We start from the raw sequence: 12,875 nt of genomic DNA on the forward strand, positions 1-12,875 counted from the left end.
TCCTGCACACATGCAATAAAACTGAAGGTCTATAGGCACAGCAGCCATGTGAGTAATGAGTATTACACACAAAAACAAACATTTGGAGGGTGGAAAAACAAAAAATAAAACATGTCAAGTTTGTCCAGAGGGTGGCGCCACAGTACAGCCACGTTACAAAGAGGTTTATCTGGTGGCATCTGATCTGAAGACCTGCTCACAGTGCTCACTAGTCTCGTGTTAGTTTCCCAAAATGTCAAAAATGCATTAAAAATTGCGCAACTTTTCTCGTGGAAACCAACAGCTGTGGTAGAAATCAGGAGATTTCAGAGAACAGAGGAAGCTCAGTGCTCGACGGAGCTGCCGTCCGGATCGAAAACCATCACGCTGCCTGCAGCAGAGAGTGTGTGAGAGGCCTTCAGCAGCATGAGACCGAGGAAACGTACAAGCACTGTTGGTGGTGTTGACACATGCAGGTTTAGATTCATGTTTGCACACAGCACCGTGATGCACCAGCGAGGAGAAATTCAACTTATTACTGGTGCTAACTGAATCACTGCATGCATGTTTTACACTGTAAGCAGCCTGAATACACACACAGACGCTGTCCTGAACCTTGGACTGTCCATTTATTCATTGACTGCTCTGGTAAAAGAAGCCCAGAGGATGAAATAAAGACCACAGAATCCTTGTTAAAGAGCATTAGTTTTATTTTCCACAGGTTACTTCAGAAACAGGTAATTATGTACAAAATCTGGAATGTTGGATAAATGCATATCAATCATCATCTCACTGTGGCTGTTTCCAGAGAAACCTTAGAAATACTAGCTATACATTAAAACGGGTGCCTCTGCATTGCAATTTATTGCTGGTTTTACAATCGCAAGTCACTAATGCCATTATTAATTCTTTTTCAGTTGTTTTAGAGTATTTACAATTTGATTAGTAAGGTCTAAAAACCACAGACGACTGCTAAATAAATAAGAACACGAGAGCATGAGAAACCGACACGAATGAAGAAAATGTGATCTCCCAAGATTGTCTATGATGTCTGTGTTTTTTTTTTCCATGAATATAAAGTGACCGTTACCCCCGAAATGTTTAAAAAGTCAACAGAAAATCAGCACAAAATTAACGCAAGTGATAAAAACAAGAATTCATCTGTGAAGAATACGACGTGTCCTGTGAGAAATTTGGGAAATGAGCATCGCATCGTCGTTTGAGAATAAAATTTTAGATTCAGTTTTAAAAGATTTAAGGGTACAGCTACCTTTAAAAACAGTATGCCTACTATTATTAGATTTAAAGGGACGCTTAATTCTGTTAATTACCACAGTGTTTTCATTTTGGTTCAAAGTACAGGTTAATTACAGGGAGGAGGAGCACAGCAGATGACAGTCTGCTGTGAACAGGTTGAGGGAATGCCATTGGCTGAAACACTGCAGGACGAAATGCTTTCATGTGTCGTACAAACAGTTCAGCGGTCGCGAACGTGCCGTTTGAACTCGTGGCTGAGTTTCATCATTTCCGTTTCTCCTGGAAATACGTCTCACCGAGGAGTTATTTACACGTGAATGTCAGCGGAGAGGACACGAGGTGGACTTAAAGATTCAGGAATGTTCTGAGACGCAGCTTCGACTCGACAGTGTAATCCGATTACTTTTGCACAGATGCTCGTCTTCACGGTGATCTAAGCGACAAACAGTAAGAGGCTTCAGGCAAAGTGACACCAACATTCACTTTTACACAATGCAGAGATCTTTTTTTATTAGTATTTTTTTGTTTTAGCACTATCGTGTATATTTCCTGTGCTATTTCATTACAAAAAAAGATTCTGTCGACAATATAAAAAATCATGTAAAATCATCAGGGATTACTAAAAGGTCGTGTTTTTGCTTTTTTTAAAAACGCTATCTGATGTTCTGAACGAAAATAAAGGCTTTAAATATTGCTTTTAAGCCGTTATGCTGCAAATGTACTCAGAGGGTTGTGAATATGTGGATATTGCTTGGGCTCCGGGGTCAAAGGTCCTCCCCTGTTCAAACAGTTCAAGGTCTATGGCACTTGACAACTCGCTTCTCCCGACTCGACTCTCTGTACAGCAAAGGAAAAAAAAAAGTGACGCGTAAAAAGCACGATAAAACATCTGTATAGACACAAAAAAAGGCAAACTGTGGTCTTCTCCCATGTAAAAAATAAAACTGAAGATGTTGAAACCCGACAACACAAACACGACGCCTCCAATGGCCGCCTGAAAGATGAAGCCCTTACAAATAAAACATGAGTGAAACGTTGACATGTTCTTGTTCACATCTTTCTGAAATTGCCTCCTGCTTTCGCTTCCTGTCCAAATTTCTGAACTTGCTTTGGTTAGCTAGCATAACCGCCATTTGTTTCTCTGCTTAAAGGAACGGGTTTGACATTTTCGACAACTGCCACGCTTGCAGCTTTCTGTTAGCTGTCAGCTAGCTTAGCTTAGCACAGAGACTGGAGACAGGGGGACGTGGCTAACTAGCTGACCTGTCCAGAGGTAACAAAATCCACCTTTCAGCACCTCAAAATTTTACTAATGAACATGTTAGAGCTTATTTGTTTAATAAGTAAAAAAAATGGAGGAGTAATTCAACGTTTGCTGCTTCCCTCTGCTTCCAGCACATGTGCTAGTTTAAGCTAGCTAGCTGCTAGCGCTTCAGTCTTCTCTTCTCGCACGCCGCCTGGATGCAAAGAGGCAAATTTCCCAAAATGTCAAACTTTTGCTTTAAACAGCTTCTGACCGGCAAAACAGATTAAGGCTGAGCAAACCCTTCTCGCCCATTTCCCAAATGTTTGAATTTCCTTTCCACTTCCCAGTCTCTTCAAATGATCACATGCAGACTGCGTTTCTTCAACGTCTGACAAGCTGTTTGTGCTGCGAAGGATGTTTCCCACACAGCCGCTGAGGTGACACGCCGAGCCGTGAGGATATGTCGGAGGACAGAATGGTGTCCATGAGCTGGAGGGTCTTCACGGGTTTAATGGAAGCAGGAGTGGATGACTTCCTCCTCTCAACTCTTGGATTTTGCGGGAAGAGACACTGAAAATCTCTCTCCAAGAACAAAAAACCAAAAAAAACCAAACACCTCCTTGATCTACATTCGTTTCCACATGAAAAGCACATAACATTGTCCTCCATATCAGATCACATGACCAGAAGACGGTTTCAACATCTTAAATAAGAAAAGAAAAAGGCAAACTGGATAACAGAAGCTAGGGAGCCCTGCCCCCTAGTGGTCAACTCACGTCAATCCGCAGGAATAAAACCCAATTCACGGTGAAGGATTTATGAGATTTTGGACTTAAAAAAAAAAAAGGATGATCTGTACAGAGACCACAGTAATTATTTGCTTCAGAGCAGGTCGATCTCCAGCTTCTTCTGTATAAAAATATATATACCACAGTGATGGCCTTTTGAGGACTCGTACTTGCAGAGGTTTGCCGCCGTCTCGCTTTGATCCACTACATTCAGTGGTTTTCCCCGTTAAATCAAGGCTATGAAGATCTCTACTATAAATAGTCCCGACAGGTATCAACAGATCAGTCTCCTCTGTGTATAAAAATATGAGTCAACGTAAATTTCTCTGTTCGTCTCTCTCCTCCTGTCCCCGCCTTGAGGAGCTCAGCTGAGTCTATGCTTGCACGTCTCTTATGATAGTCAAATCCACAGTGGTTGGAAATGTCTTCAGGAGGGACACCGCGTTCCCGTGATCGATATTCACAAAGCTGTATCCATTTGCCTGTGAGGAAAGACATTTTTTTAGTGAACGTGGAGAAAAATAACAATAAACCTTTAAAGGAAAAAGAGCTTTGGGGTGTTTTAAACAGGGAGCAGGATAATACCTGGATAATTTTATCTCCAGGCTGAAGAACCTTGGACGCCGGCCCCTCAGGCTGAACCCTCGTCACAAAAATACCCTGAAATTAAATTAAATGGAAAAAAAATCATTATAAACACAAACAGCTGCTGACTTTACTGGATGTTGGAGCACAATTGAACACAAATGTTTATCAAAAAACTTACGTTGTCATCTGGACGAAAGGGGTTCCCCCGGCCTCCCACTCCTCCTGATATACTGAAACCCAGCTCTGGATTCTTCTCCACTTTCACACGGATCTGAAACACACCCACACACTTTCATTATGCACAGTCACTGGCTAATAATTACACTATTACTATACACTTTTTTTTTAACTGTGGGGTTTCCAGCCAACCAGCTGTGACTCCAGCTGTGACTCCAGGGAGAAACCTGCACCTTGTCTTTCAGGGGTTTGGTTCCTGTTTCTATGCTAAGCTAACTGCTAACTGGCTGCTGGCTGGCAGACAGATTCTCGTTCTGTAATTCCACACCAGCCCCATTCTTCACCTCTTGCTGCAGTGCATCCTGCGGGATGCGTGGGGGCCCCTGGGGCTGATGGGAGACTTTGAGCATCAGGTAATCGATGAGCTGCTCTCTGGACGGGTGGCGGGCCATTGGCGCCTGGCTCATCTGAGGACGACCGGAGAGGCCCATCTGACCGTTCATCAAAGGCACCTGGGAAACAAGCACACGGCGGTCAATGTGAGGACGTCCTCAAAGCTCCACTGCATCACATAAAAACCTCTGCAGACAGGTTTGAAGTGTCGTGTGCATGCATCGAACCTACTTTTCTGTGGGGGTCAAGGGTGTAGCTCTGCTGTCCTTGAGGACCAAACACATCATCCTGAAAGGGAAGAAAGTGATGCTTATTAACACTGTGCTCAAAGCTGAAGCTAACAGACAGTTAGAGACTGACATGAACGTCTTCATGTCTGGTAATGACTTCAGGCAGCGATGTGCCCCTTTAGAGGAGAGGAAAGGGGCACATCTGATTAAAAACTGAGATTAAACTGAGCTTAGTCTCTATTCAGACGCTAAGCGGCGTGTAATACTCAATATTAGCTTGCCGGAGATAAAGTGAATCTTAAACGTTAAGCAGGGAAGGGGTTACACAACACTCTCAGACATCTTCACACACTCTCCTCTACAGACTCTAACACCCACTTTCTAAACCACTTAACACACATCTCCCACTTACCTTTGGCAAACACAGTTCCCACACACACAGTGAGAGGTTAGGAAGTGACTCTGAAGTGATCAAAAGTGAAGATGAAGAATGAGCAAAATGGAGTTTAAGGAGAAGAAAATCATCGGCTCCATTCACATGCACACTCATTTTCTACCGTAACTCCCCAAAAATCCTGTTTTGATGCAAAGACTCGACATAAGGTCATTACGTTAACTGCAGAATGCACATTAACAGGAACACTGGTGCACATTCATGCAAACCGCTTTGCAGGAGTACTGTGTTTTTCAGAATAAGAGCAGAAGCTGGAATTTTGTGTGCATGTAAACGTGCTGAAGTGCATCACAGGAGGTGGTAGTGACGCTCACTGGGGTGATGATTATGATGTTTAAGAACCTGGCAGGTTTAAAAGGGGGCGTTTCGTACCATCTAAGAAACTCATACTACATATCTGATCATTGGCTTGAAGACAGGCGTTTCTTTACGGCCTGAAAAAGCTTGATTTCCTCAAACAAGCCTGTTACGTCACGCTGGATTCAGAGTAAATACAGACCTGCTGTAAGTGTGTCACTGGACATACAAGCATCCCACTGCTCAGACACAAAGGTTTTGCTTCTTCATTACTTGAGTGAGATGTAGTGCACAATGTTTATTATGCTGAACGCAGCATTTATGTTTGTGAGGAAGTGGCTGCAGAAGATTTTTAAATAAAGTCTAGTAGCACAAAAAATAACTGCCCCTTTTAAACAAGTGAAAAACTACAACACAACAACAACAAAAAACTCTGTTAGAATCCATCCATGTTTGGCCGCAAGAGGACGTCACATGTACATGGACATGGAGGGTTTGTGGTCGTGAGAAATCAGACGTTAGGACAGACATGCTTTCACTTGCCTATAAAAGGACAAGTGAGAGACGGCTGAGGGTCAGTGATCGCCTCTCAACATCGCGGAGAGGAGGAAACAGACATTTCTTATCTTCTAAAGGATGTGAAACTAGCAGGAGGCCCCGGCTTAGCATGAGCAGCAGGAGCTAACTTCAAGTTCACGGTACTCACGCAGAAGCCCAGAGCTCCGCAGGGCTGTCCGTCCCTGGCACTAAAGACCAGGGACCCATGGCTGGCATGCATATCCCTACAGCTGCCGTAGTGAGACCAGCTCAGCGGAGCATTATGGGAATTATAGGAGCGAGACAGCGCATTCTGAACAGAGGGACGGCACGGAGCAACCGGCACCGACAGACATGCAATCCACCACATGAGCGTTGACATAGAGAGACACAACAAAAAGGTTTACAGCAGATACAGACAAGCATGCAGCCAATCAGAAATACTTGGCACACAGTTGGGTTAGTAGGCTCCACGTTAAAGGTTCAAATCACCCAAAATATCCACAATGAGGTCAAGACATGCACTGTTTTGGTTTCATTTGCCCAGGTTTTGAGAATCTGTTATTTGCTGAGTTGATATCTGCTGAATGAGACCGCAGAATGAATATTTCCACTGTGTTGCTTTTACTGTAACGTCTATGGCTTGTGCAGCTGCAGCCGAGCCCCACAGGAGAAGTGAGTCAGAGCAGAGTTAATCAATGTCACCGAGCAGTGACGAAATATGTGGTGAAAGCTCTGCACCTCTTCAGCACACCTGAGTCTCTGTGGTTTAGGTACAACACAATACTTCACTGCTGATATTTTCTACCACCAACAAAAGTCCTCTCACCTTCGCTGTGTACGGCAGATATCTTAAAACCTGGGCAAACAAAACCAAACTATCTGCAGGGCCAACAGTAAGAGTTCGTGTCGTTTGGGTGACACAACCCTTTAAAAAAGAGGTTAAAGACAAACTTTTCTTCTCTTTCACGTGATGCTGTGTTGGTCTTACAGCTGTGTCTGCGCTGTAAGCATGAGCGCACTCATACTGCTGGTCTCATAAGTGTGATCTGCACATCATCGGTTAACCATTAAATACACTAGTTAAACAGCAATTCACCCCGAAACTCAAACAATGAGTCAGACGACTCTAAAAACAGAAGCACAGATTCGGTTTGTCATATTACAGTGCTACTTTTTACCTTTTCCATTTTCTTGGCCTCGATGTGCCGCATCACCTGGTCTCTCCAGTCGGATGGCACCCTGCCCGCTCCTCCTGACATCTGTCCGGACCCGTCCAGCAGCGAGTGCTCTGACTTCACCCTGGTGTTGGGCCTCTTGCTGGGGCTGCCGTGCTGGTAGTTGAAGTCGCTGACGGACATGGTCCTCTCTGGAAGCTCGTGGGGCTGCGGCCTGGCACTGAGAGGCCTGGAAGCTCCGGGTACGTCGATGCTGTAAGTGCGGGCCGAGAGGGGCCTCTGCATGGCCTGGCTCATTGCCAGCGGCCCCCTGGCGAGGGTGTGAATGTCCCTGTATGTCATGTATTCCCCATCAGGCACCTGCATGCGCCTCGGGTCACCTATGGAGGCTGTGGAGGCAGTGCTGCTTTGCCTGTGCAGAGTGCTGCTTCTAGGCTGGCCTCCAGTAGAATGAAGTCTCTCCATAGCCCACATGTCCCCAGAGGGTTTGGGACCCATGGGAGGCCCCCTCTGCTGGGGTTGTAGAGGGTAGGGGGGTGCCTGATTACGGTTGGAGTAGTTGGTGTTGGCGAGTGAGTGTGGGGGAGGAGGGAGGTAGCCTTGGTGCTCCGGGGGCATGGGTGTCCTCTGGGCCCAGAGGCCCTCTTTCGGCATGGCACTGCTCGTGTACTGTATGTTGTACTGAGGAGGAGGGATGCCCATGCTGGAGGAGATCGCATATCTGCTGGTGCTGGCGGGGGGCTTGGAGGAGGAGAGCAGGTCTGAGGAAGACGCAGAGGAGCTGGGGTGGACCTGGAGAGTCTGGTCGTTGAGTAACTGGCTGGCTGACTTGCTCCTGACGATGCTCTGGCCCTGAGCCCCCGGCCCCGGGCCGGCTCCCGCCATCCTCATCATCCCTGCTGTGTCGTAGGAGTCGCTGTCCCCCTCAAAGCAGTACAGCTTCATGCCTCCCGTTTCTATGTTGCTGACACTGTGAGACTTCATCACCTGCGGGGGATGGCACCTTTTCTCCGGAGACAGTTCCTCTGTGCTGCGAGAAAGAGACATGTCACTGCTGGCTGTGACGCCTGTCGAGGCCACATGCGCAGCAGATGTCTCTACTCTCACCGCTTGGCTTTTGTTCCCCAAACTATTGATGCAGTCACTGACCTGCTGGTTCCCATTCAGCAAATGCTCCACGTTGTCATTGCTAAAACCCTGCTTGCCATCCAAGTCCTCCTGGCTAAGCAAGCCATTCTTGGTTTTGTCCACCTCGTCCAGCTGCAGCATGTTGTCGGTTGGCAACTTTGACACGTTCATATTGATCTGGTCCCACTTCGTGTAGGTTTGTCCCATGCCGTTGTTTATTCCCTTCTCGATGAAGGCCAGTCTGGCTTCCATGGACAGGTCGTAGTCGCCCATTTTCTCCGGCGGGGTCTGCTGGGTTTTCAGAAGGGCCTGAAGGGACGTTTCAGAGCCGTTGCCATTGTGGAGGAGAGGGGTGGTGTCTTTAGGCTGGTTCATGTTCTCATCTTCTTGCCTAAGACACAGAAAGACAGATATGTTAGATGTTGTCATGGCGGCAGGAGGAAGACTCTCCTTCGAACAGCTGAAGCATGGTACTAACCGGCTTTTCGGTAAGAAGGGCATCTTTGCCTCTCTCTCAGGGGTGCACAGAGAGTTGTCCTGGCTGCTGTCTGTGGTCAGAGACACCGAGTCAGACATGCGTGACGGAGACGAGCAGTTGCTGTTGTTCTGGTTGCTGTTGGCCACCGTCTCATCCAGCAAAGAGTCCGCGTCGTCTGTTAATCAGGAGTATCAGTTAGCGCGCTGCATCTTCTCCGCCTCAGATACATCTGAAAGCACTCAAACGAAACTTTTACCTTTTTTGTCCTTACTTAAAGTCACGACTTTGGGCTGGTTGATGGAGATCTCGATGAGAGGGGGCCTCATCTCTGCTATCTTCATCTCCTCTTCTTCGTCAGACAGCTCTTCAGAATCCTAAACGCAAAGATAATTTCTCAAAGCTGCATTTGAAACTTCATAATGTCGTATTTCTTGTTTCAGTGAGATCACTCAGAGAGCTAAAGGTCAGCAGTACCTCCAGTGTGTCCTCATGGTTCATCATGGAGCCCCCTGAAGATTTGAGAGGGACTTTCTGAGAGCTGTAAGACTCGGATGTGTCTTTTGAGTCCGGCGCAGATGGGTTGGTAGAGACTTGGGGGTCCACGTCTGATGCGGTGCCGTTGGGACAGGGGGCCTCGATCACCTGCACAACAACAGCATGGACGGTCAGTTATTTAATAAAACTTCTCTTTCACTTGCATGTAGATTGCACAATTCGTTAAAGGGGAACTAAAGTGATTCAAATCAAACAAGAAATGAAAGCGACAGATTTCCTCCCATGTGATATATGAAATTTAGCTGACCTTTACTCCCACGTCCTGCACGCCGATGTGGTTCCTCTCTGGCTTTGCGTCCCTCCCCGACTCGTCGCTCGACTCGTCCTCCTTCAGCCGGTGAGCCACAGACTGGGCCGTCTTCACCATGTTCTTCAGCTCGTCTGGGTACGGTGTCGGGTAGCGCTTCAGGTTTCCCTCCTGGGAGAGAGCAAATACCCACAAACCTACCATTACAATCATGTGGTCTGCAGTTTGGACAGAAGTGGGACTGGGAGAGGAGAAACGTCCGTGTTGAATGGGAATTACACGGGAAAAGAGGCCCATTCAATAAACAGACACACTTCACATGAGGTCCTGCTGTTAAAGCAGGAAACGGGACTTGAGGCACATTTTACATGAAAACAGCCACATAAAACAGAAAAATAACATGATGTCCTCGATTTTGGTAAACTATGTCACCACAGTCACTTTTCTTTTCCCGAATTATGTGGACAGCAGTTTGACACTGACCCTTGGGGGCGTTTCTCGCTCATCTTTGTCCTCGTCACACTCGAAGGCCACCTGAGCTCGGTGCTTGCGCTGCTCCTCCCAGAGAGCTGGATTAAAGCTCTCAGAGTCCGAGTTGGGGATGTCTGAAATAAAAACCAGGAGGATAATTTGTTAGTTTTTAATCAAGGCTTTCGTCACCTAGAGCGTTTAATAATCCTGTGAGCCTGACTTCGACCACAAGATGGCGCAAACACAACATGAGGCGCTGATGAACTGAAAGAGCTGAGGAGGAAATTCAGGAGTTAACCCTTAAAACTCAAACTGAACCTCACATTTATGAATTACCGACACTTCTATAAAGTGCTGTTAAACAAAAGCCTTTGAAAGAATACAAAGAACAGCATTTTGCTTCAATCTGACCCCATAATCTATTTAAAAGTTATCTAAAAGTAAAAATTTACATTTATGGAAGATTTGCTTCATCTAAGCCTTCAGCTCAACCTCACTCCTTTGCTTTGACTCCAGTTTGACTCCAGTATGTTGGGACGGGAGAAGAAGGCCACAATTACTCTGAAAATGACTTCTACTGAGGTTGTGATGATGATGACGATGATGCTGCTTTCCTGAAACTCTGCAGTAGCCTTGCGCATCCGCGACCTGCTCTCCATTGGTTCTCAAACCAGCGACGGAGACTAAACATCAACTGGTGCAACAAACTTGAAACTTGACCAGAAATATCAGCTGCAGTGCAAATACGTCCCAATATGAAGATGACATATTCTATTAGTCAAAGGCGTCACTTAAGCTTTAAGGCGTGAGTCATTCCGTGTGGTTTCCTGTGTTAAAACACTCATCATCCTCAATTTAACGACACAGACATACTTTGAACAAGCCTGCTAACCAAAAAACATCGGACACACCTGCTGCGGCTCATATCAAAACCCCTGGCCATCGAAAACTTAATGCACCACATCAGAGTATCAGTGCTCATGATAGGAGTCACCTGCTGTCTCCATATAAATGAGTTGTAAAACATGATCACTGCAGTCGGGTAATGATTTACTCCAGCTTCTCAGGAAAACACAAGGAGGCAGATAAAGCTCTGTCTGAGTGGATTACCACGGAAATGAAACGAAGCAGACAAACAGAGGACAGAAACAACACACAGTAACTTGTACGGGCGCATTTTTTGGTGATGCAAGACATCGCAGATAGTGTTGAGAAAAAAAAAAAAAAAGAATCAAGCTGTTGACTCACTACCATTTCAGTAGTCAAAGCATGTAGATCTTGAACCACTAATTACTCTGAGGCTTAGATGCAACAGGGTCAGTGCAAGCTGTCTGGTGTAACCGGAAACCAAACCAAACTAACAGATGCTTGACAAGAAGGAGAGGACTAGTGTTTCGGCAGCTTTGGTCTCAGGTAACGAGGTCCTCATCAAATATGAACTCAGGAATCCTTGCAGGTCACCTGTAGGACTGAGGATGAGGACGGTACCGTGCCTGAGAATCTGACTTCCAAATACATTTACCTGAAAATTAGACGTGATGATGCATTGTGAGGCACAATCCTCAAAAAAACCACTTGATTCTATTTCCCTCTTGTTGATTAACAAGCTTAAATCTTTCATTTCCAGCCCTGCTTCTGCGAGCTGATTGGTGGAAATAGGTCAGACACACTTGCAGTTTGAAGGTCTGCCAGATTAACCACGAAAGACAATAAAAGAGAAATTTGGTCTCGCTGGACGCACAGTACTCACAGTCCTCGGTTCTGATTTGCTGGGGGAACATGTAGTTGGTCAGCACGGTTTTGTGCGTCTCTGGATCCTCCTCCTTCTGGAGAGGGATCAGCGGCTTTGACTGTGGGAGACAGAAAGTAGGTTTGAGTGTGCTATCTGTAATCAACGGTGCTTTGTTAAAAGTAATGTGCCCCCCCCCCCCGAGTTTGGTCCTCTTGTCTTTACCAAACCGCCCACTGGCTACTCTGTGACTGAGACACTACTGAATCACGTCTGGGTGCCTCTTCCCGTCAATCACTCCTTCATGGAGGTGGCTTAACCTCCATCAGAGTCCCTGAGGTCCCATCAGCCCTGCCACACCTGCCAAACAGCGTCCCTGTGTCTGCTGCTGTTTCTGCCTCTGCTGGGTTTCACTTCTGTCCCGCCAACGCAAAACGTGCTGCACTCCTGATTAGAAGCAGGTGAAAGCTTATTTATATACGAGCAGCGGCTTCATAGAGTCACAAGGCGCTTTACAAATTAATAAAAGCACGGGAAATTCCAATTTTGATGCACTAAGACGATGCAAAAACACCAGTAAAAGGCCTGTTTGTACAAACAGATGTGATTAAAAAACAGTCTGTTTCAGGAGCCTGAGGGCCCCAAACCACAGAGGCCTGATCAGAGCCCCGTGACCTTGGAGTCTACCTGTACAGTTTCCTGTCAAGATACTAGCGCATTGCAGATAAATCAGCATTTGTGGACGTCACCACAGACACAGCTGTCAGTAGCGTTGGTCGGGCTACAGTTAAGAATTCAGAGATCGATGTGGAGAGATGTGGAAATGATGAGAAGATTCTTACATTTTATTCTGTATTTAACAGGACGGGGGAGACGCAGGCTCTTCAGCCGGTCCTTCTGCAGCGTTCTGCAGTTTTCCGGTGACAATTTGTTCCGGCATTTGAGCAGAGACTTACAATAGTCCAGCGAGAATGAGCAAAAAGGCATGAATAATTGATCTCAGAGCGCGGTGAGAGCCAACAGACTGTAATGTAGAAATATTTATAAGTTGGAAAAACGCAACCCATGTGCTCCTGCAGCTCAACAACTCCTTCCCCAAGCAAAGCCGCACTGAGCCGAGCAGGCTCGAACGATTCCACCTCC

The 12,875-nt window shown here is 46.2% G+C and overlaps 1 protein-coding gene across 3 annotated transcripts in view; it reads right to left on the reverse strand.

Moving 5' to 3' along the window:
- Nucleotides 1-668: 668 nt before the first annotated feature.
- erbin (erbb2 interacting protein) overlaps nt 669-12,875 on the reverse strand; it is a 48,246-nt gene continuing 36,039 nt past the window's right edge. Inside the window, exons 15-27 of one of the 3 annotated variants that reach the window (XM_070988648.1) lie at nt 11,754-11,853; nt 10,016-10,137; nt 9,533-9,703; nt 9,205-9,372; nt 9,002-9,104; nt 8,731-8,905; nt 7,128-8,643; nt 6,116-6,259; nt 4,660-4,716; nt 4,380-4,547; nt 4,037-4,129; nt 3,856-3,930; nt 669-3,752 (exon numbers count right to left, since the gene is read on the reverse strand). In XM_070988648.1, the coding sequence (XP_070844749.1) occupies nt 3,645-3,752; nt 3,856-3,930; nt 4,037-4,129; nt 4,380-4,547; nt 4,660-4,716; nt 6,116-6,259; nt 7,128-8,643; nt 8,731-8,905; nt 9,002-9,104; nt 9,205-9,372; nt 9,533-9,703; nt 10,016-10,137; nt 11,754-11,853 (3,000 nt within the window). In that variant the 3' untranslated portion in view covers nt 669-3,644. Of the gene's footprint in view, nt 3,753-3,855; nt 3,931-4,036; nt 4,130-4,379; nt 4,548-4,659; nt 4,717-6,115; nt 6,260-7,127; nt 8,644-8,730; nt 8,906-8,986; nt 9,105-9,204; nt 9,373-9,532; nt 9,704-10,015; nt 10,138-11,753; nt 11,854-12,875 lie in introns of all 3 variants that reach the window. The other 2 variants (XM_070988647.1, XM_070988649.1) reach the window with 2 other exon arrangements.

The sequence above is a fragment of the Chaetodon trifascialis genome, chromosome 20 (genome assembly GCF_039877785.1).
Source record: "Chaetodon trifascialis isolate fChaTrf1 chromosome 20, fChaTrf1.hap1, whole genome shotgun sequence".
NCBI lineage: Eukaryota > Metazoa > Chordata > Actinopteri > Chaetodontiformes > Chaetodontidae > Chaetodon > Chaetodon trifascialis.